This window comes from Varanus komodoensis, unplaced genomic scaffold (genome assembly GCF_004798865.1).
Source record: "Varanus komodoensis strain SLA01 unplaced genomic scaffold, ASM479886v1 scaffold3, whole genome shotgun sequence".
Classification (NCBI taxonomy): Eukaryota; Metazoa; Chordata; class Lepidosauria; order Squamata; family Varanidae; genus Varanus; species Varanus komodoensis.
In genome coordinates, this window is record NW_025335761.1 from 63,919,172 (window position 1) to 63,941,850 (window position 22,679).

The 22,679-nt window shown below is 52.3% G+C and overlaps 1 protein-coding gene across 1 annotated transcript in view; it reads left to right on the top strand.

The window, feature by feature from the left end:
* Positions 1–22,372, top strand: part of LOC123026530 (maestro heat-like repeat-containing protein family member 2B) — a 52,550-nt gene extending 30,178 nt beyond the window's left edge. Inside the window, exons 23-37 of the mRNA XM_044436267.1 lie at positions 1,462–1,585; positions 2,584–2,693; positions 4,350–4,502; positions 5,047–5,201; positions 6,415–6,580; positions 8,010–8,200; positions 11,143–11,274; positions 11,641–11,752; positions 12,759–12,905; positions 13,687–13,860; positions 16,127–16,282; positions 17,659–17,790; positions 19,551–19,653; positions 20,332–20,397; positions 22,173–22,372. Of these exons, the coding sequence (XP_044292202.1) occupies positions 1,462–1,585; positions 2,584–2,693; positions 4,350–4,502; positions 5,047–5,201; positions 6,415–6,580; positions 8,010–8,200; positions 11,143–11,274; positions 11,641–11,752; positions 12,759–12,905; positions 13,687–13,860; positions 16,127–16,282; positions 17,659–17,790; positions 19,551–19,653; positions 20,332–20,397; positions 22,173–22,372 (2,121 nt within the window). The remainder of the gene's footprint in view (positions 1–1,461; positions 1,586–2,583; positions 2,694–4,349; positions 4,503–5,046; positions 5,202–6,414; positions 6,581–8,009; positions 8,201–11,142; positions 11,275–11,640; positions 11,753–12,758; positions 12,906–13,686; positions 13,861–16,126; positions 16,283–17,658; positions 17,791–19,550; positions 19,654–20,331; positions 20,398–22,172) is intronic.
* The last annotated feature ends 307 nt before the right edge of the window (positions 22,373–22,679 follow it).

The window sequence follows — 22,679 nt, forward strand, 5'->3', positions numbered from 1 at the left end:
TTAGTATCTTTAGCTTTTTAACCAAATTAATCTGTGGCCTGTAATCTTTATATTTTAATAGCTGTTTTACTGGGTTTTGTGAACTACCCTGTGACTTGATAATAAAGAGGAGTCTGTGCAAAGTCTAAATAAGTCAATGAAAAGACCTGTGTTCAGATGGGTCCTGAATGACCTCAGAACCAACAGCCCCCTCGCCAGCCCAAGCACCCCATGGAAGCGGCGCCTCACCAGCCCCACCTGCAGCACCTGGGAATGGAAGATCACACAGAAAGGGGGCTGCAGGTTCACACAGGAGGAAGTGGTTCCTTTTTTTTTTTTTTTTTGTGAATAAGTTTTATTCTTAATATACCTAACAAAAAGAAACTATCAATCATCGAAAACATCAGACCTACTGGGTCAGCCCCCTATATATATATTTTTAATAGCAATCCGTAAACATATTCAAATCTATGCATAGTCCCGTTTCTCTAGCCAGTAATAAAAAGAGTCCCAAGTTTGATAGAAGTCTGTATCTTTTTTCTCCCTCAGAGACAAAGTCAGTCTATCCATTTCTGCACAGTCCAAGATCTTTTTTAGGATCAGTTCGTCGGAAGGTGGCTCTTCACTCTTCCAGTGCTGGGCAAATGCAACCCTCGCCGCAGTGATTACATGTAGAGTCACATACATTGCTTATTTACTAAGATCATCAGGTGCAATGCCCAATAAGAAAACTTCAGGTTTAAATGTTAAAGGTTTTTGTAACATTTCCTCAAGCCATTTGTGTATTTTAATCCAAGACTTTTTTTGCTTTATCACAAGTGCACCACATATAATAAAAAGTACCCAATTTGTATTTACATTTCTAATTTGACATATTTGGAAACATCTTAGCTAACCTATTTGGTGACAAATACCATCTATAAAACAATTTATACAGATTTTCTTTATATGAAGTTGCTAATGTGACTTTAATATTTCTTCCGCACAGTTTTTGCCATTTCTCTAACTCAATATTATATCCAAAATTTTGTGCCCACGTTATCATAGTTTTCTTAACCTGTTCATCTTCCATTCTCCTCTCCAGTAGGAAATTGTACAATCTTTTAATCATTTTCTCATCAGATTTAAGAATCACGTGATCAAATGCTGTGACTCCTTATAGAAGCCCCACATTCTATGATCGTTGGCATATCTCGATTGCATTTGAACCTCGTGCCACCAAGGAATATTAATTCCTTGTTCTTGTATTTCTTCATTCAATTTAAATCCTCCATCATTATCCAAAATATCATCATTATCTCACAATCGTATCAACGTCCAATGCATTTGGATACACGAGAGCTTCCATAGGCGAAACCCCCCTTGGTAATTTAGTATACAGTTTTGTCTTTAACTTTTCCCACACCAGGAAGTGGTTGCTCAGATACTCTGGCCCACCCAGACTGAGATAATTCCTCTCCTCTCCTCTCCTCTCTTTGGCAGGATGGAGAAGATTTCCAACATTTCGGGTCCCGGGTGGCATTCCTTGCCCCATACACCTGTGATGATTCCACGCAATGCCGGCGGTGGGCGGCCCAGTGCATCACCTGCCTTATGCGTATACAAGGTCAGGGCACGGCGTGCGTGCAGGGCCAGCGTGAGTCCCCGAATTCTGCTCGCCCCCCCCCCGCACCTTCCGAGAACAAACGGCTCGCAGGCAAACTGGTCGCGCCTTTGCTCCCTCCCTGCTTCTCCAAGCGGCGTCACAACCTGGTTTGGGCTCCTGTGGATGAGAGAAGGGTGGCGCTTTCGCACGGCCTGCAAGGCGGCATCTTTTGCAAATCCAGAAGCAGCTCTTCCGCGGTGCGGGAAGGCGTTCCTGGAAGGCCAGAGACTGTTCAGTCCCCAGCAGGAGACTCGGGGCCTTGCAGCTTGAGCTCTGAGCTGCCCTTCTCGCTATCTCCGCTTGGCCTCTTGGGAGAGTGTCGAAACCCCGCATTCCAGATATTTTTCCCCAGAGACCTCTCTCCTCATTGTCACCTTCAGAGAGTGCAAGGACCTCCTAGACGGTGGAAGAGAAACACTGTTAAATTCTCCATGCTGTCTTAGGTCATACATCCCCCTATTAGGGTTGCTCCTGAAGAAGCACCTGATGACCTATTATTTTTTCATATTATTATATGCGTTGCACCTCTGAGAACGTGTTTCTTCTCTGTTCCTTTAAGAGACTTGTAAGCATCGAAAGTAAAGCTAAAAAGAGTTGCTCAGCACTCGGGAGCTCAAGCCCTGCGAGTGTTTGCTGAGCTTTTGGTCATCGTGGTAAACGCGGATGCTTGGTGAAGACTGGGAGGACTTGTGTCTCGCCTGGATGTGCACGCAAGCCACAGACCTTGTGCTTTTTGCATTCTTGTTGGTTGTGGTGCGTGCCTTCTGGCTTTTGCTGGGTGGTCTCCTGACCCATCCGAGCTGGAGCATCCCAGCTGTCTCCTGAGCAGGAGCCCACGCAGAAGAAACGTCAGCCAAGCATCCTGCTTCACCAGGGAGTGGTCAACCCGAACCCAGAGCGTTTTCTTCACAAAGTGTAGTGAGCAGGTGATTAAAGCCTTCCCTTGCTTTGCTTTTCAGCTCGGTCCAGACTCACCCCTGTGGAAGAAGAGGAGATGTTCTCAGCCTGTTTGGGTCTGCAGACAGATGCTCCCGGAGACCTCTTCAAAGCATCATCCAGAATGGCCAAGGTGACCGCTCTCCTCTCCCAATACCCCAATTAATTTGGGCAGCACCACGCAGTGCTGGCGGCGGGTACTGGGGGCCTTTGGGAACGGCCTCTCCCTGGGCCCCTCCCTCCAAGCGCCGGCCTTCTCGGCGCCACACACTTCCGCTGCTCCGCCACCTCCGTGGCAAAGAGGCAGAGACGTTCCGGAAGCTCCCGAAGGTGGGGGCCCTTAGCAGGGGCCCAAAATTGTCTACCCTGGAAGCCAACCTCACGTCCATGTGCCGGATCTTTCCAATGGTACCGATTCTCGGTTGATTTTAGCATGCGTTTGCCATAAAATGTAAAAAATGCTATCCTGTGGAAAGGATAAGAACACCCCTCTGCAGATGGAAGCACAAGGTACATTCCACCTCCCCCCAGTTCATTGTACAAATGGAAGAGGCCTGCGAGCGTGCAAGCAGGATCCGTAGCCTGCGAGAAGCATGCTGCCCCTTGGCACCCGAGCGTGCAAGTGCGGGTGTGCACACGATCCATAGAGCAGCACCAGTGTGAGGCTCCGATCCCCCACTAACACACACGTGCACAGAACAAGGATGGGGGAAGTATTCATTCATTCGTTCATTCATTCATTTCAAGTTTCTATATGCCGTCCAATACTAAAAGGCTCTGGAAGGCTTACAAAGATCCATAGAACAAAGCAACCATATACAACAAGCAACACACCACACTCTGCATCCGATAAATAATGATAAAATCAAGGGTGAAGTACTAAAAAGGGAAGGAGGTTCAAATTTAAAAAAAAATGCTCAGGAAAAATGTGAAAAAATAGGTCTTCTATCAATCCTTACCCAATCTGGATCAACCCTGAAACTGGATTGTGAAAACGGATGTGTTTGTTTGCAGAGTGTGTGTGTGAATCCCGCTCGGGGGTCTGGGTGCCAGTCCGAGCATGTTGTGCTGAAAATGCGCACCATTGTTTCTCTCCCAGTTCCGGATTGATCTGTGCGCATTTCCTCAGGAGGCCTATAGAATCCGCCCTGTCTTAGCCTATAGAAGTCTTAGCCTATAGAAATCTGTGCAAATGTGGGGCTGCTTGCACGCATCTCTGTTGGATCAGGCCTTGCTTTGCACACGATTCGCATTCGCAGAGAAAGCATGGCAGTTGCGTGCATGAAAGGGAACTGGGCATGAGGTGAACTGCATGATGTGCTGGGGGGATATGGGCATTCTTGAACCTTGCTGCCCCCCCTCCAAACGCTCTCCCCTGCCAAAAATAAATAACATTTCCAGAGGGGTGGGAGAGAAACAGAGCTGGAGGTGGGGGTCAAGCTGCCAGCTGCCTCCCCTTCTGATGCAGAGCTCATCCCATGCCCTTTCCAGCCCCCTCAAACTGGTACCCTGCAGTTGCTGTAGACTAGGATGCCTGTTGTCCCTGACCGAGCTGGCTGAGGCTGATGGGGGTTGTACTCCAGACCTCTCTAGATGGCTTCAGGTTCAAGAAGGCCAGCCTGGATCTGAGCTGCGGGGTCTCCAGGTTCTCCATGATTCATTTAACCTGAGGAAGCTGGAAATCCAGCCCTGGACTTGCAGCGTGCGAAGCTGGGTTTTAGAAGAGGGAAAGCGCCTGTCAAGGAGCTGTCAGCGCCTCCTGGAGCCTTCATCTGTGCTGCGCTTGCAGGTGGCCAGCGCCTACTTCCCCCCGGATCAAGCCCTGGCCTTCATCGAGGCCATCTTGGAAGACCTGGTGTCGGGGCATGAGAAGTGTGCTGTAGCAGCTGGACGCTGGCTGCTCACCCTCCTGCAGGACTGCGGCGGAGCCCTCGAAGCCCAGGTTCATTCTGCACCCGCGACTGCCTCGTTTCACGAGTCCAAACAGATCCCCGGAGGGCAGCTCTTCTCCTCCAGCACCCAAGGGCCTCCTGCACAAAGGCATCCCCTGCCCGTGTCGATTTTGTAGCCTCGGAGGCTGAAAGACCTGCCTAAGCCACCCCTCCCTTCCCCCTCCCCTGCCAAATCCGTCCTCAAAGCCAAAAGCCCTTGTCAGACTTTTTCTGTCTAAACGGGTGTATGGTGGGTGCCATTTTCATCCCATGTTTCCCTATTTCTCCTGCTCTCTCCTAAAACTTTAGCTGTAAGCTCCTTGGGGCAGGGACTTATCTCTTTTGTGCTCACTGAAGCGCCACATATGCATTGGGCGTTGCCTTAATAAGCTGCAAGTTTTGCAATGAATGCTTTTCAGACGACTCATGCTCAACTTCCAAGGATCTGGCATGCTGTTAAAACATCACGAGGGCATGTGGTCCCGTCCCTCCATTTCCCTTACTCCAGCGAAGGGGCCTTCCGAAAGTCGCCTGTGGCTCTCTTGTTCCTTCCAGATACCCGTGATCCTGGACGTCTTCTACAGTCGCTTGCCAACCATCAAGCAAGACGACCTGCGGCAGGTGCTGATGGATGCTGTGGTCATTGTTGCCCGTTATCACCTGGACGCCGTGTTCAGCAGCCTCCTGGCACGGCGCCTTCCAATGGACAGGTGAGGCCACGGTTCAGGTGACCCTTCTAGCGATTCCAGAGGCAGTGCGAATCACGGAAAGGGGAAAGAGTAGACTTGGGAGGGGCCATGGCCCCATCAGGTCCAACCAACCGCCAGCTCGGGGCAGGATTCCCAGTTCAACCCCCCCCCCCACCCTCGGATGGCTGTCCAGTTGCATCTTGAAGGCCTCCAGCGTGGGAGAGCCCACAATCTCCCAAGGTCACTGGTTCCATTGTCATCCTGCTCTACCAGTCAGGAAGTCCTTCCTGATATCTAGCTGGAATCTGGCCTCCTGCCACTTGGGATGATCCAGACGAGATCCTGTCCTTCCTCTTTCTGATAGCCTTTCAAGTCCTTCTGCAGGGCTGCCCTGTCTCCCCTTGATCTTCCCTTCTCCAGGCTCAGCATGGCCAGTTCTTAGCCTCTCCCCTCACAGGGCTCTGTTTCCGGTCCCCGGACCATCCTGGCTGCCCTCCTCTGAACCTTTCCAGTTTTTCTCAAGAGCAGGCCTGGTTGAGCACCTGCTCACGGGTGCAGCCCCAGCAGGGTCCCCCGGTTGCTGCCCCCTCCACCGGCTTCTGCTTCTTCTCTTCTTAATGACTTTTATTTTCCCAACATATACAATTGCATAGAAAAAATACAGAACAAAGGAAAAACTAGCATAAACCAAACAGAGGAAAGGGAACAAAATAAAGCCGCCAAGGGAATGACAAACAACTCAGCCCATATATCGCAGCCCCCAGAACCGACCCTCCTCCTCCTCCTCCTTCTTGGCAGATGTTATTTGCAGCAGCTGTCATTGCAGTGAAATCAGTTTGAAAAATTGGCAAAAACGGTGGGTTGCGATGAGTGGTCCGAAGCGCCCTGGGGTCCGTCCACCCCCTCTGCCTTTCACGCGGCCTTCTGGCCAGGGTACTTGCCCTTCCCCACATCTTCCCAGCGCGACCATTTTGCGCTGGTGCCCAGGGCGGCTTTGCAGGTTTCCAGAGGAGCCAATGGCTCAAAGTGGCTGTCCGCAAGCGCAACCGGAATGGCGCTGAAACGACCGCTTCCGGCACAGGGCCAGCCGGCCAGGCTTCCCAACGAGACCTATAAGGGTGACCACTCCAGAGGAGGAGAGGGGGCTGCTCCCGGACTAGCCCGGTGCCCTTTCCGGTTGCCAGCCTTCTCTTCGACAGCAAAAGCTGATAACATCCATGTTGCTGAATTCCAGTGAGACAGGAGCGCTCTGGAGGTCTCTGGGCAGCGACCCCTCCCTGGCCTCCCCGATCCTCCACAGCCTGGCAGCCAGGATGGTGCAGCCCTCGAGCCCGGAGGCCGCGGGGCAGTCCTGCGGTGAAGAGCCTGCCGAGGAGTGTGCAGATGAAGAGCCCCTCAAAGTAAGCTGGACGGCTCTGTTTTCTTGCAATCCTCCGCACAAGACCCGGGCGGGCAGTCTCCTGTCAGGGCACCCAACTCAAACAGCATCAGCGCGATGGTGACTCTGGGGTCTTGCAAGAGAGGCAGTCCTATTTTTATTGCATCATCATCATCAGTGTTAAATTTGTATAAAAGCTTTATGCGCTCTGGGCACGCATTGCAGCACAAAGCAATGTTAAAATTAATAAAATAGTACCATTAAAAAGTGATCACAAATAAGCAAAATAAAACACAAGATATGCAATCAAACAAAAGGTAAATTAATAAAATGAATCCATACTATTAAAATTAAAACCACTGCCGTCAGTAAATAATTTGAGTAGTCCATAGGTTGAAAAAGAGACGTTTGAAAAGAAAAATTTTTGTTGGGCACTGAAAACTCAACAGGGCAGGTGCCTGAGCAATTTCCCACGGCCAGCAATGCACAATTATACCTCCTCTGGGAGGCTTGCAAAATACTAAAACCAACCGTAGTTAAAATAGCAACTAAAAGCAAGCGCATTAAATAAAACGGAGCTCAGAACCCATCTGGGAAGTCCTGGCAGAAGAGGTGTGTCTTTAACTCAGTCTTCAGGAGAGCTAAGAAGAACAGGACAGCACATGGGTGGAGATGTAACTTAGGGGGACAGAAGCCCCACCGGCATGAAGTGGCCACCTTACGAAGGAACACCTGGTGCAGCAGGGTATCCCCATATTGCTAGTGGGGATGCTCAGGGTCCCAGCCAGCCTGTGGTGGGACAGCCAGAACAATGTCTGGGGACGGGGACGGCACCCCTCGCAGGCCAGGGGCTCAGCGGGGGCTGATTTTCAAGCCCAGTTCTGAGCCTGGCGTGGGGCTTTGCCCTCACTGTCCCGGAGTCCCTCCCTGCTTTGCTTTGGGAAGTAACGTCCCTCCGCCTGGCTCCTGTGAGGTATTCTGAATATGGGCCATGCTTCCTGGGGATGATGGGAGCCAGGGCCCAAACAGTGTGAGGGGCATGAAGCCAGGAAGGTGGTTAGCAGAATGTCCCTCTCACAGGGGCTGACCCCTCCTCAAAGAAAAGTCAGGGCGGCTGCTCCCTCTGCACCAGGGCTGGGATCCCTTTTGGGCTGAGAGCTGAGTTCAAATTCAGGCGCTCGCCTGGGGTGGGCGGAGCCAAAAGCATCGAGGCGGGGCTAAAATGCTGTAGAGTTGGCACTGCCAGGAACTAAGCCTTGGGAGAAACATTCCAGACTTTTCAAATGTGGGGAGAACCTGCCCAAAAGCCAGGAACCAGCCATGATTGATTTTTTTGGAAAGGGGTGGGGCCAGGGGAAGGGGGTGTGGCCTTCTCATTTCTTCTCCATATTTCGAAGTGGGAAGAACGTCTCTCTCTCTCTCTCTCTCTCCCCGCGCCCCCCCCCCCCCAGGCCACTTGTGCCGTCTATGAAGTCCTGGCCGTGCTGGAAGACAGGCAGGTCCTCGCAGAACAGTTTCCGGGGCTGTTCTGCGCTCTCCTCCGGCAGGTCAGCACGACGCTGGGGCAGAAGATGCCCCTTTCCGTGGGTCGCCGGAGGCTTTTCCTCAGGGAGCGGCAGGTATCGGAGGGGAACCCTTGCAGGTGAGGCTGCCCGGCACGGGAATGGCTCACACGCACGAGAGCTGGGCATCGGGGTTGTTTGCTGGAGCATGGGATGCGCCCTGGATGCAGCGAACTGCCGTGTTCACACCACGCAATTCAGGGCTCATCGTGAAGCACCAACAGGGCACTTTGGGGGTCTCTCAAGCAGTCGGGACCAGGCCTCCAGAGCTCCCAAGCAAGCTTCTTAATGCAGCATTTCCCTAATTAGCTACAAGCCTTTACAGTCCCAGTTAGGGATGAACAGACTTTGCAAAACCTGTTTGTCGGCGTTTGACAGCTGGCCGATAACGGGCACCCGTTATTCTGTCCTCCACTCACTGAGGGCTCAGGTTTTTCCAGGAATGTCTCAGAAGGCATCTGTGCTAGGTAATGGAAGGGGCTCGCACAGGAGGGGGTTGAGGCCCCATCGGTGGGGGTGTTCAAGGGCAGGCTGGACATGCCCATGGTGGGCATGTCGTGAGCGGAGCCGGCTGGAGCCGGGGGTCAGACTAGATGGCCCAGGAGGTCCCTTCTGATTCGCTCTGCTTCTATGTTTCTATATACACCCTACAGACCCAAAAATACATAAATCCCTCCAATTCTTAGAAAGACATTATTTTCATGCTTCACCCTACAGTGAAATAGGCGTTTTTGCTTGTCAGGGCTTTTTACCTGTTCTCCTATAGCTCTGCTTTGGTAAAATCGTGGCAGGTTTTTCTTGAAAGAAAGCCCCACAGGGCTGTAGAATCCATGGGACGTGGGACGTGGAAATGGCCAGCCTTCCGTGGAGCTCATGGGCCAGATTCGTTTGAGTCTGCTGGCATTCCTTCAACATTTCTAGATGCAATGAAGACCCACAGGTGGCAGATCGCACTGAGGTTGCGAGTCAAGGATCCATCCCAAGAATCACAGCAAAGGACCTCGCTTTGCTTGGCTCAGTGCCCCAGACAAGCCCCAAGAGGCTCACTGTTCCAGAGTACAGGGAAGCCTTTTGGGTCGCTGGCCTGTTGCTTCCACAAAGTCTGCAGTCAGTGCTCCAGCTTGAATGCCGTTGAAGGTCAATCTTGGGCAGTTGATCTTGGCTGGGAAACTGGAGTCTTAGGAAGCAGCTGTGTCCCTCCAGGTCCTCGTGATGCTCCCAAGGAGACACCCCCAAAATGCTCTCTCCCCCTGCTGCCCAGCTCTCATGGACAATGTCCCTGATGAGGAGCAGGAGATGCCGTCAGGGTCACATGCCTGGCCAGGAAGATACGGCTGTGTGGTGTAGTGGTTAAGGGCATGGGACTGGGACTCAGACGATCCGGGTTCGAGTCCCCGCTCGGCCATGGAGCCAACGGGGTGACTTTGGGCCAGTCACAGACTCTCAGCCCAGCCTACCTCACAGGGTTGTTGTTGTGGGGATAAGATGGAGGAGGAGAATGATGTAAGCTGCCTTGAGCCCTTTGTAGGAAAAAGGCAGGGTATACATCGAAAAATAAATGAATAAAATAAAATACGGCTGCATCTTGTGCCTTCCCTCTGCAGCCCATCAGCCCATGGGAGGACCTGCTACATGGGGCTGGGACAAGCCCTAGAGCAGGGGTGTCCAACCTTTGGGTGTCTCTGGGCCACACTGGAAGAAGAAAAATTGTCTGGGGCCACACATTAAATGCACAAACACTAACAAAAGCGGATGAGCACAAAAATGGCCTGTGCGTCACGTCTGTGATATCCATTGTTTGCAACGGTAGGTTAAAATATTATTGATATAGCCGTGTTTCACTTGCCAAGTCACCACGAGCCCATGTAACATCTGACGGTGTCAATTCGACTGCCTGCGCTTGGAAGGTAACGCACTGGACACCACACACCGCCGTAAAACTGAAGCCACGCATGCGTACAAATAGCGAGCGTATATTTGTTTTTATGTGACATCGCAACACAACGTTGTCATCTGTGAAGTTCACACTTGAGAACTGTGCGATCAAGTTACAAAAAAGATTTGCAAAAAAATCTCGTAATGTTTTAAGTAAGTTTACGACGTTGCGTTGGGCCACATTTATAGCCATCCCGGGCCACGGGTTGGACCACCACACCCCTGCTCTTGAGGAATCCGCCTCTCTGAGATTTGCAGCCCTCTGCTCATGCTCGGCCTGGTCTTGCAGAGCGAGCCGAGCCGAGAGGGGCTCTGCAAATTCTCATGGGGGGGGGGGGGCTCAGCAGCTTTGGCCTTCCTCCATGCTGTAGCTGTGGCAGAAGAGCAGGGCCGTCTGAACAGCCTGATGGGGCCCGGGCAAAGCAGTGTATTGGGGCCCCTACGACAACCACAACTACTGCTAATTTGGGAAGTTTTCCAATTTTCCAAGGGTTAACACACACAGATGAGTATGGGGCCCACGGGCAAGTGCCCATCGGGCCCACGCGTCGAGACGGCCCTGCAGAAGAGGGGTGCTGCTTGCGCTGCGATCACACAGGTTTCTGTCCCTGGAGAGCCACACGCAACCGCCCTTCTTCCTCATCCGCTGCGGCGGTGCAAGCAGCGGCCACGGGGCGTGGGGGAGGCTGGCTGCTGGCGGCCATGTGGGGCTCACTTCCTGGAGGCGCCGGCCAGGAGCTGAGACTCAACACGGGCTGGACCCAGGGAGCCGAGCCCAGTGGAATCTGTTGGATTCCCACCCCCAGATGGATTCCTTGCGCGGCCATACGGGTAAGACGGAGCTCTCGGGCAACTGGTTTCCCACAGCGGGATCTGCTGCGACCACTTCCCCCACTGAGTCATCATCAGCATCTGGGCAGCAGGGCCCCATGGACTGGGCAGGGCCCCCTTCCGTGCCCACGCTTTGAGGTCCGTACTTTTTGGGGGTCTTCTGGGCGGAGCAGTCGGGCAAGGCCGGTCCACTCCAAGCCGTGTGCCCACCAGCTGCCCGCTTCCGGTCGGCTGCAGCGTCCTTTCCCCATGACAGGCTCTCCGTGGCGAGTCTGAGGGCCCTGGTGCAGAAGGTCACGCGTGATCCGTCACTGGTGGGAGAGGTCAACATCTGGGCTTTGCTGAGGGACCCCCAAGCCCACCAGAACGGTGTCTGTCTGCTGACCAGGTAAGCGGCTTGTCCGTGGCTGTGCATGAGCTGTTTGCAGAGGCCAAAAGCTGGGGTTTGGGTGGGCATGTCATGAGTGGAGCCGGCTGGAGCTGGGGGTCAGACTAGATGGCCCAGGAGGCCCCTTCTGACTCGCGCTGTTTCTTTGTAACTGCAGGAGAGAAAGCCTCGGGAGGGAGGGAGGGAGGAAAGGTGCTGTCAGGCAACAGAGGTGCGAGCATCACCCAGGACCAAATCCTGCTGCCTCATCTTGTGCTGGGAAGGACTGGCCCAAACTGGGGACAGGGACCCAAGATTCTTTAGTCCTGGCCCAGGGGTGGGGGTGGGGCCTTCTGCTGACGTTCCGCTGTTCCTTTTCTTTTCCAGCCATTTGTTTCGGAATCGATGTCTCAGCCACAAGATCATCCAGACAGTGCTCCTCTGGATGAATTCAGGGTCCAAAAAGCTGCAGCTCACCGGAACCGCCTTCTTCACTGAGGTCAGAGGTGGCGTCCGGAGCGCCGCCCCCCTCGGCCTTTCGAGAGCGGTGTGCAATGAGCTTTTGGAACGGGTGTCTCTCAGACATGGAAGGAGAGAGGTGGCCTCCCCCCCGCAGGAGCCTGCCCAGGTTTCAGATCTCAGGGGGAGGCCCTGGCGCAGTGCCACCACCACCAGGGACATCCTTGGCTCTGGAACTCCCTGCCGGGGGGGCTCAGTTGCCCCCTTTCTGTTGACCTTCCTGTGCAAGCAAAGGCTTACTGTTCATTCAAGACTCAGTTCCCTGAGCCTCGCCTCATGTGGCTTTCCCTGCCATCAGACCAAGAGGAACTGCCTGGGAATGCCGCTGGAAAAGGCGCATTTTTCCGTCAGCCCCCAAGCCGGGCAGCACCTGCCTAATCTGCAGCGGCAGGAAGTTCTAGGCTGTTAGGATACAAAGGGCCTTATTCTGACCATGATATAACGAGCCTCCTGAACCTTGGGTACCACCAGGAGGGTCTCTCCTGATGAAGCTGTGCAATTTGCTGCATTCTCTCCCTCTGACTTTAATCCAGAAGCAAGGCAAAGCAAGGCAGGGCAGGGCAGGGCAGGGCTAAGAAGGCAAGGCAAGGCTAAGAAGGCAAGGCAAAGAAGGCAAGGCTAAGAAGGCAGGACAGGGCAAGGCAAGGCAAGGCAAGGCTAAGAAGACAGGGCAGGGCAGGGCAAGGCAAGGCTAAGAAGGCAAGGCTAAGAAGGCAAGGCTAAGAAGGCAAGGCTAAGAAGGCAGGGCAGGGCAGGCAAGACCACCTTAGCAGCAGCAGATCAGGGAAGCAGTGAAAACAAACATTTGGAATTTGGCCTGACCCAACCAAATGCATGCAGGCAGCAAAGTCTGTCTTCCAAGACCTTTTCCCAGGCAAAACTCTCTCCCCATATCCATAGTCACTTTGGTCCTGCATGGTCAGAAGCGTGAGTTTGAGATGTGCAAAATCCAACTGTACTTATAATAACATGCTTAATCACTGCAGGTAATTCAGGATCCCAAGTTAGGAGAAAGGGAGCAGCTGAAATTTGTCCTCCCTATCCTGATGGAGAGAGCAGGAGACCAGCTCGCCAGCATCCGCCAGATGGCAATAAAAGGCCTCGGGAAGGTCATCGTCATGGCCCCGGACAAGGTTAGATCTCGCTTACTAAAGCTGATATTGCTCCTGCGAGGCTGTGGATTACTTGAAGGGCCCTCCCCATTCAATGCAACGGGGAAACATCAGCCGCCGGAGGTCTCAGAGCAGAACCCGCCCTGGAGGAGCTCCATACTGTCGAGATATGGAGCGTGCATCTTGGGACCGTGCGTGCTGGTTGTGAGCCCAAGCAAGGAGGGGCAGGCCCTGATCCACAGCTTCCTCGGCCAGTGGCCCTCCTGCAAAGCTCATTGCAACCGGGGCACGATGCCAGTTCTTCCTCTGTGTGGCAACTTAGCCGGTGAGCCAAGTCTTCCACAAAATGTGCCATGCAAGCTCCTACCGTCGCTTTGCAATTGCTTGCGCACTTCAAAGTCTGCGTGGCACCCCAGAAAACTCATTTTCATGGAAGGGGCCCAGCCTGGACCTGCTAGCTTTGCCTGCGTGCGAATCCCCCTCTTGCAAAAGGAAAGTCGAGCATGGCAGCTGCCGGCTGCAGGCTGAAATATTAAGCCCAGCCTCGGGTCCCTGTCTCCGTGAGCAGCAACCCTTCAGCCGCACAAAAGTTGTCTTCTGAGCAAGATGAAGATGTGCGTTGCACAGTGGAAAGAACCCCTTTCTCAGAGCCCTTTTCTTTCTGTAATCCGCTTGGAGAGTCCTTGGGACTAATTAACCGCAGAATACAGTTGCATAAATAAGTTGACTAATGCTGTTAAGTCTTTGCAATGGGCACTGCTCCGTCTCCAGCATCACGGGTGCTTCTGGCGTGTCCCTCCAGGTGAAGGAGCAAAAGAAGGCCATCGTGGCTATACTTCTTGGAGCTCTGTATGACCCCAAGGTGGTGCACGAGGGGCTTGAGATGCTAGCGCTGGCTTTCCCGTGCCTGAAGCGGAAGGACGTGGGCTTTCTCTTTAAAGACATCTCCATGAAGACCGTAACGTACCTCGCTGACGTAAGCTGGCGGTAGGACTCCGTCTAGGAGTTGCTGAGAGAACTGAGGCCTCTTATTGCATTGTACTTGAGATACATTAACAGAGTGTTACTTCCAAATCACGAGAAGTAGTAGTTCCTCTATACCCCTCATGAATCTGATCTCATATGGAATCCTGTGTCCAGTTCTGGGCACCAAGATTTAAGAAAGATGCAGGGAAATTAGAAAGGGTCCAGAGGAGGGCGACAAAAGTGATCCGGGGTTTGGAAATGCTGCCCTGTGAGGAGAGACTGAGAGAACTGGGCATGTTCAGCCCTGGAAGAGAAGACTGAGGGGGGACATGGGATCCCTCTATAGGGACCCGAAAAGGCTGCCACAAAGAGGAAGGCCAAGATCTCTTCTCGCTGATGCCAGAGTGCAGGACACGGAATAATCAGTTCAGGTTGTGACAACCCAGATTCAGGCTGGACACCAGGAAAAGCTTCATCACTGCCAGAGCAATACGGCAGTGGGACCAGCTGCCTGGAGGGGTGGGGGGCTCTCCCACACCAGAGACATTCAAGGGGAAACTGGACAGCCACCTGAGTGGGATGGTGTGACTTGGTGTCCTGCAACTGCAGGGGGTGGACCTGATGGCCTTCATGGCCCCTTCCAGCGCTATGATTCTATGAGGGCTGTCTGTGTATTGTGGTTGTTACATACTGTCTAGTTGTCTCCAGCTTCTGGCAGCCCCGAATGAGTGCCCTCCAAAACTTTCTGGTCTTGGGTGACCCAGCTCAGCTCTCAAGAGCCAAGCTTGCTTCCTTTATGGAACTGATCCATCTCAGAATTCGTCTTCCACCTCTTCTTGTTCCTTCTGCTTTTCCTCGCATGATGGTCTTCTCCAGGGAGTCTGATCTTCTTTGGTGGGCCTGATATGGTACATTGGTCACCTTCTTTTTCACTGTTCATTTGTCACCTGTTCACAACCTCGAGGGGGAAGGATTATCTATAGGTTATCACATAAAAGGTCCTCCAAGAAGCTGGGAATCAGTCTTGGCCTAAGAGGAAAGAACTGAACTGCGAATTCCAGGCTCGAATCTTCTCTGAACATCACGTTCACTAGGCAACCTCAGGCAGGCCCGTCTCTCACCCTCTTTAATATATGGGCAAGAACATTAGCCTACCCCACATTGCTGTTTTAAGGATTTGCAACACGTTCTTAAGGGCGTCAAACAGCAAAAAAAATCTATTTCCAACGAATTCGGCTGTTTGGGGCTATAAAACTTAGTTTTCCAACTCTCCCACCATGTCATGGAAGATCTGATATTTAAGGATCATACCGTCTCACTTATTCCCTTGTTTTTCCTTCCTTCTTCCTATGCAAATGGATAATGAAAAATAATAATTGATGAAACATGAATGAAAAGCTAGGAAGGTGCTGTAGCATGGAGGGGGAAGTCAGACTCCATTGGCTTGAGGGTACAGCATGACTTTTGGAAGGAAATGCGAGAAAGCTAGCACTGCAGGGCAAAAGCAGTTCCTGACCGCCTGGATTTCTAGGTGCAGTCCCAGCCAGCGTCCAGCACGAGGCCTCCATTTTGCCCACCAGAATTAATCTGTCCTGGCACAGGGTTTGAATGCAATTTCTGGCACATGGAGCATGAGGACACGAGAGCAGTCCTTTTAGTGTGCAGACCTTAGACTCTTGTAAAGTCATTTTAACCATCACCTTATAAATGGAGCCAAGCTCAGGGATCCCAGGTTCCATTTGGATGCCAGGAAGTACTTCCTGACAGTCAGGACCCCGAGGGGGTGGAATGGGCTTCCGTGGGAGGTGGTTGAGGCCCCATCGGTGCGGGTGTTCAAGGATAGGCTGGACGTCCACATGGTGGGCATGTCGTGAGCGGAGCCGGCTGGAGCCGGGGGTCAGACTAGATGGCCTGGGATGCCCCTTCTGACTCGCTCTGCTTCTATAAAGGTCTATGTCATACCAAAGTCACAGCCAATCTGGGTCTCAGGAGACCCAGAGTCAAGTCCCAGCTCAGACAGGAAACTCACTAGATAAATGAACGGCTTCTCAGCCTAGTCTACCTCACAGGGTTGTTGTTGTGAGGATCAAGTGGAGAGGCGAAAGAAGACCAAATAAGCTACTTTGGGTTTCTTGTAAGAGGGAAAGGGGTGAGATATAAATATAAGACATGCATGATGCATATTTGTTATTCCTTGCCACCTAAATTGCACCTCCTGCACTATTACTTCAAACACACCTGTCCCAGGTATCAGCGAGTTTTTTCCCCCCGACTAGAATGATACTGACCTTCGCGGGGCCGCACTGCACCTGTTTGGCATCCTGGCTGCTTGGACAAAGTTCAGATACAAAACATTTTTTGGGGAGCAAGTCAAGAAGAATTTGGTGCCGCTCCTTATTCACCAGTGTGATCCTAGCCCAAAGGTGTCTGAGGTAAGACCCTGTACTGGTTTTCCGCTTAGTGGACCCCCAGAACTACAGAAGCCCTTGGCTAGGTGTTCATTCTCTCCGGGACAGACTGTCTTCCTCTGCTGTGCGGATCAGCCCTTCCTCACTCCGTGCAAAGTCTTCCTCGTTGTATATTAACCAGCACACCTTGCAGATTAAATTGACAGCGGTGGCGTGCGATGCAGAGAAGTGCAAGGTCTTGCACTTGGGGCATAGGAGTGGGTGTCATAAGGACAGATTAGGGGACCAGTGGCTGGAGAGCAGCACTTGTGAAAGGGACCTCGGGGTGCTGGTTGACCGCAGGCTGAACATGAGTCAGCCGTGTGATGCGGTGGTCAAGAGGGCGAACGCCACCCTTGGTTGCATAGCCAGAAGTGTGGCTTCTGGATTGAGAGAGGTGTTACTGCCACTCTGTACAACTCTGCTGCGCCCACAACTGGAGTATTGTGCTCAGTTTTGGGTCCCTCATTACAGAAAAGATATAGCCAGGTTGGAGTCAGTGCAGCGTAGGGCCACAAGGTTGGTGGCCGGTTTGCAGGGGATGCCATATGAGGCGAGACTGAGGGAATTGGGTCTCTTCAGCCTGCAGAAGAGGAGACTCAGAGGGGATCTGTTGGCGACATGCAGGTACGTGAGGGGGTGTCACACGGAGGTGGGTAGAGACCTGTTCTCCCCCGCAGAGGAGGGCAGAATGCGCTCCAGCAGAGCAAAGCTCAGGGATCCAAGGTTCAATTTGGATGCCAAGAAATACTTCTTGAGAGTTAGGACCCCCAGGGTGTGGAATGGGCTTCCACAGGAGGTGGTTGAGGGCATTCAAGGATAGGCTGGACGTGCACATGGTGGGCATGTCATGAGCGGAGCTGGCTGGAGCCGGGGGTCAGACTAGATGGCCCAGGAGACCCCTTCTGACTCGCTCTGTTTCTGTGTTTCTAACTTGGGAAATCTGTTCTACTGAGAATCCAGATTTCAGGGGCAGTCTTGGCGAAATCTGAGCTACTTGCAGTTCATTGCACATTTCTCCAACACTGCTAGCCTCCGTGGACCCTGGGAATTTTCATGCTCCTTGGCAAGGACTGACAGCCCCCCTGCTTTCCTACAGGATAACTTTTGGGGGCGTGTTTTCATTCAGTCAGTCAGTCAGTCAGTCAGTCAGTCAGTCAGTCAGTCAAAGCTTTTATATGCCGTGCAGCTACTAGCATCTCGGGATGGTGTTTTCACGCGTCAGCTGTTGCGATGCAAACTGGTAGAGGGATGCATGGACAAGAGAAGGCTTGAAGTAACGGGATTTCCACTTTTCCATTCCTGCCATGATTCCGAAGCTCAGCTTCCCCCATTCTGAAACAGCCCGTCTCTTTTCGCAGGCATGCAAAGCTGCCTTTCTGCATTCGGTGAGATTTTTGGCCAAGAGAAAACTCAGGGCCTACATTGAAGAGATTTACCGCACCACGAGCCTGAGCCTACCGAATCTGGACGCACATCTGTGCAGGCAGCTGGTGAGAGAGAGGAGGGCAAGATGGAGAGAGGCCCTTGTATTGGCAGGCGATGAGTCCAGGGCGTTGTGTCTGAAAGGAAGAGGAAAGGCTATCAAGAACTGGCCGGGCTATTTGGATTTGTCCCCAAATTCACAGCCATCTTCCTCCAGGCCTTGCTGCCATCTCCCCGTCTTTTCATGTATGAAGAAAAGATGCCCTTCAGATGCTTTGCCACTGACACCCCCCCCCCCCTTTTGCAGCCCTCCTGCTGGGCTGGAGTTCCCATCATTCCCGGCCAGCATGGAAGAGCTCTGACCAAAGGCTCTGGACCAGGCTGGTTGGGGGTGCTGGGAGTCCAACCCATCTGCCCCACCAGGGAGGCTGCTGTAATATTTCCTCAATCTTTAGGAATGATTTATGGTTTGGAACATGCTTTGGGATGCATTAACAGTATTACTTCCAAATCTCAGGAAGTAGTCGTTTCTCTAGACTCCTCACTGGTCAGACCTCACCTGGAATCCTGTGTCCAGTTCTGGGCATCAGGATAGAAGAAAGATGAAGAAAAATTAGGAAGGGTCCAGTGGAGGGCAACAAAAATGATCCAGGGGTTGGAAATGCTGCCCTGTGAGGAGAGACTGAGAGGACTGGGCATGTTCAGCCTTGAGAAGAGAAGAGAAGAGAAGAGAAGACTGAGGGGGGACACGATCTCCCTCCATAAGGATTTCAAAGGTTATCACAAAGAGGAAGGTCAAGATCTCTTCTCGCTGATGCCAGAGTGCAGGACACGGAGTAATCAATTCAAGTTGCGACAGCCCAGATTCAGACTGGACTTCAGGAAAAGCTTCCTCACTGTCAGAGCAATGTGATAGTGGGACCAGCTGCCTGGAGAGGTGGGGGGCTCTCCCACACCAGAGACATTCAAAAAGAAACTGGGCAGCCACCTGAGTGGGGTGGTGTAAACTGGTGTCCTGCAGCAGCAGGGGGTGGACTTGATGGCCTCCATGGCCCCCTCCAACTTTACTATTCCATGATTCTATGATTTAGTCCTTCCATTTAATCCTTACATTTCTGCGCTGCCCAATAGCCAAAGCTCTCTGAGCAGTCTGTGGCATTTAAAGCAGTAACATGTACCACAATGACACATGGTATAAAAGTTTAAAACTAAGTCCAAATAAAAACCTAAATAAAGCCTAGCAGGACAGCAAAGGTTTAAAATGGCGTGTCGGGACATACAAAGTGCCCTGCGGTCCATCAGGCCCTCTTGCACAGGGTCACCTCCTCTGGCTGGAGGTGCTGCTTAGGCAGAAGGGAACTTTTCCAGCTGGGGATACCAAGGACTGGACCGGAGGCCTTCCTCACGCAAACCGCGCGACCCCTCGCTGAGCTGCGGCCCTGCCCCAGGAAAGCCTCGCCTCCTCATCTCCGTGTCCCTTTGTGAAGCTCCCAGCACGGTCGGTCTTCCTTGCTCCTGCTCATGCAGCTTCTCCGGGGACCGGGGTGGAGATCTTTCTCCAGCACTCCTGCTGAAGGCAGCGGTGAACATGGAGGTGGAGACACGCTCCTTGATGCTCCCCACCGCCATGTCCTGAAGGAGAACCACGATCCCAGGTGGTCGTGTAGACCCGTGTCAACAAGCAGCTCGAGGAGTTCCATCTCTCTCCAGGAGTAGGTCTCTAGTGAAGCTCCAGGCCCAAAATCTCCATGGAAGTTCAAGCCACCTTCCCAGTTCTTTGCGCTGCAGCACAGAACCCTAAGCACCTGTTATGCTTTTTACCTTTCAGGTTAGCATCCACCCCGAGCTGAGGGCTGAGCTACTGAAAAAGGCGGTGGGGTATTTCCAAAGCCCCGGTGAAGAGATGCGAACGAGGGCTCTGGAGTTAGCGGGTAGGAAGCACAAGGATCTGAGAGGCTTGGTGAAAGCGGGAAAGGGGTGAGGGTGGGTGCTGCCAGCGGTGGAGAGTGCCGTGTGCCTTGAGGAAGTTTCAGGGATCCCAGAAAGGGCTTTCAAAATATGGACTTCGGGCCCCGGAAAGATCAGCGGCTCCTCATTGAATATCTCTGATGGGGGTCCCAAAAAGGAGAGTCTATAATTATTTCCAGAACAGAAGCCATGCTCGTTCCTTGCAGCAAAACCCACAAACAACCCCACTTGGGATATTGGGTCTGGGTGGGGTCACCTTACCTGAAAAAGGACGTTATTGGGTTGGACAAAGCAGCTTCCCTGTGAGACCGGCGGGGACGGGTCAGCTTAGCAGAGACGCAAGGAAGGGGAGACTTATTTCCAACTGCCCAGTTGCTGGGCCCATGTGACTCAGGATCTAAAAAACACTCTGTGCATGCTCTAAAAGCTTGTAGTTGGTGGGGAGAACCACTACCAGGAGCAGGCTGTCGCAAGGGACTGTGGGGGCCTGCATGATCTTTCAGTACAAGGGACCTTTCCGGACTGAACTTGGTCATCCTTGCTGCGGCCGCCTTCGAGGTGCCCCGACACCAGCCGGGCTGGTAGCCACAGAGTCCGCCCGGCCCCTCCCTGAACCGTGTTGCTAAACTTCTTTTCCGCAGGAGTAATTCTGGAGAGCATGCAGATCCCGGAACTGGAGGAGGCCACGCGGCAGCAGCTGCTGACCTGTAAGTGAGCAGATATGCCCCTGTGAGTGCCCGGCCCTTTTCGCACGGCGCTCACACACACTCAGTCGCCAGGGCGGTGGACTGGGGACCCTGGAGCTCCGGGTCCGGATCGTTGTTCAGCCACGGAGCTCGCTGGGTGTCTCTGGGTCAGTCGCAGGACTGTAGCCCAAGCTACCTTGCAGGGTTGTTGTTCTGTAGAGAACATTAGGAGGAGGAGGAGAATGATGTAAGTCCCCTTGAGTTGCTTGAAAGAAAAAAGATGGGATATGAATCTTATTCACACACACACATTTCCTTGCATCGGGAGCAGGCAGGACTCCCTGGGGAAGAGGATCAAAGGCAGGAGGAGAGGAAGCCGAAATAAGAGATGGATGGAGCCGCGGCTTGAATTTGGAAGTTAAACGGGGTTGCCACAGACACAGTGTTTTGGAAGGCTTCCATTCATAGGGTCATCGTAAGTTGGAGGTATCTGGACAGCCCAGAAGAGCAGCAACAAACGTATTTCCTGCAAGGGGTTTTAACTGCACAAATAGAAAATTGGCTGGAAAACGGACATGTGAACGAGCCCTGTCTTCATACATACCTCAGTTCTGTCACATGACTATATACCAGCCAGAATGCTCATCTGCATAACAAATGCCTCTTCCGCCCCTTCCCACAAGCATAAGCAAGGGCCACATGTTAATTTCACAGCCATGTGCAAAGAGATCAAACGGGAATTTGCCACCACAGACACCTGTGCTCTCTGCGGCACAGGAACAGTGAAGCGCACCTAGGAGCAGGTGTGCTTCTGGAATGCGCTCCCCAGAGAGGTCCGCCTGGTGCCATCGTTATTTGTTTTTCTGTGCCAGGCGAAGACCTTTTTATTTAAACGTCATTTTAATTGCTAATATTATTTATTTATTTTACATCTTTGGCCAGGTCTTCTCAAATTATGTTGTCTCAAATTATATTGTTTTTATATTGTTGTTATTTATTTATTGTTGTGAGCCGCCCCGAGGCTTTGGCGAATGGGGCAGCATAGAAGCGTCCTAAATAAATAAATAAGGACTGTGGGAGGTGATTGACAGGACTGGACCATTGCTGAGGCCAAGAGGAGGAGGAGGAGGCTGACCAGGGCCACCTAGAAGCAGACCATGAGCAGAAGTGAAGGAGAACAGTATGGCCCAGTGGGCGGAGTCTCAGACTTGGGTCATGAAGCAAACTTGGTAGTTTTGGGTCAGCCAGTATCTCTCGACCTAACCCACCTAATAAGGGTGGTAGGAAGACAAAATAAGCGCCTAGCATGGGTGAAAGTGAATTTAAAGTGTAATCAACAGAATGATCTTTCCAGTCAGGTTGGATCAAAGCTTTCCAGGATTCACGGGTCACAGCTGGTGCAAACTGTAAACTCACAGATCTGTAAAATAAACTTATCAAAAGATCTAAATCGTGATATCTACTGCAAACTGTAAATTTTATTCTCCCTGCTAAAGAAGATCTGATCCGCTAGAAATTAGATCTCTAGGATCTAGACTTTGCAACAGGAAGGATGAAGTCTATTGATTGCATCAGATAGCTAGGTTTAGACCCTTTGATCTATTTATAAAATGCCGGCATTGTCATCAAGCCAACACAAAATATTGCATCCTGCCTCCTTTGCCAGATCCCAGCGTCAATTAAATTCACCCATTCACCCTAAATCCATTCGGGTGGCAGATTGAGGCTGGAGTCCAACTCCGAGCGCTTTCTTGTCCTGCTTGTTCTGCTAATGCATTGCTCTTCTGTCACTGCAGCTCTCGAAATGCTTCTGGAGGGGCCCAGTCCTAACCTGCAACAGGCAGCTGCCACCTGGAGAGCCTACGTCTTCAAGAAGTGGGGAGAGCTACCAAGAAGAGAAGCCCCCACCTATGCCCCTCACATGTATGGCCCATACCAAGTGCCCCGGCCGGGCACAGCCCTGGAAGCAGGATCCGTCCAGGGCTTGTACGAATAACATGTCTCCAGTACGTAACGTTGCCCCATCCGAGATTAATACACGGCCTAGAATTCTGCTTCCTTGGTGTTGCTGCAGGTTTGGTTTCTCTGAAGTGCAGCTTGCAGTCCGTCAGGTGTGGATGCTCTGGGTTCTGTCCATCTAGAAGAAGAATTAGGCATAGAAATGTAATCATCATCATCATCATCATCATCATCATCATCATCATCTGGGCCAGATAAGTGCGTTCTGGGCTGGGAATCTGCTGTCTGCCCGAAGCATCACCTGCCCCTCACCTGGCTTCTTGCCCACCTCCCCCACCTGCTGC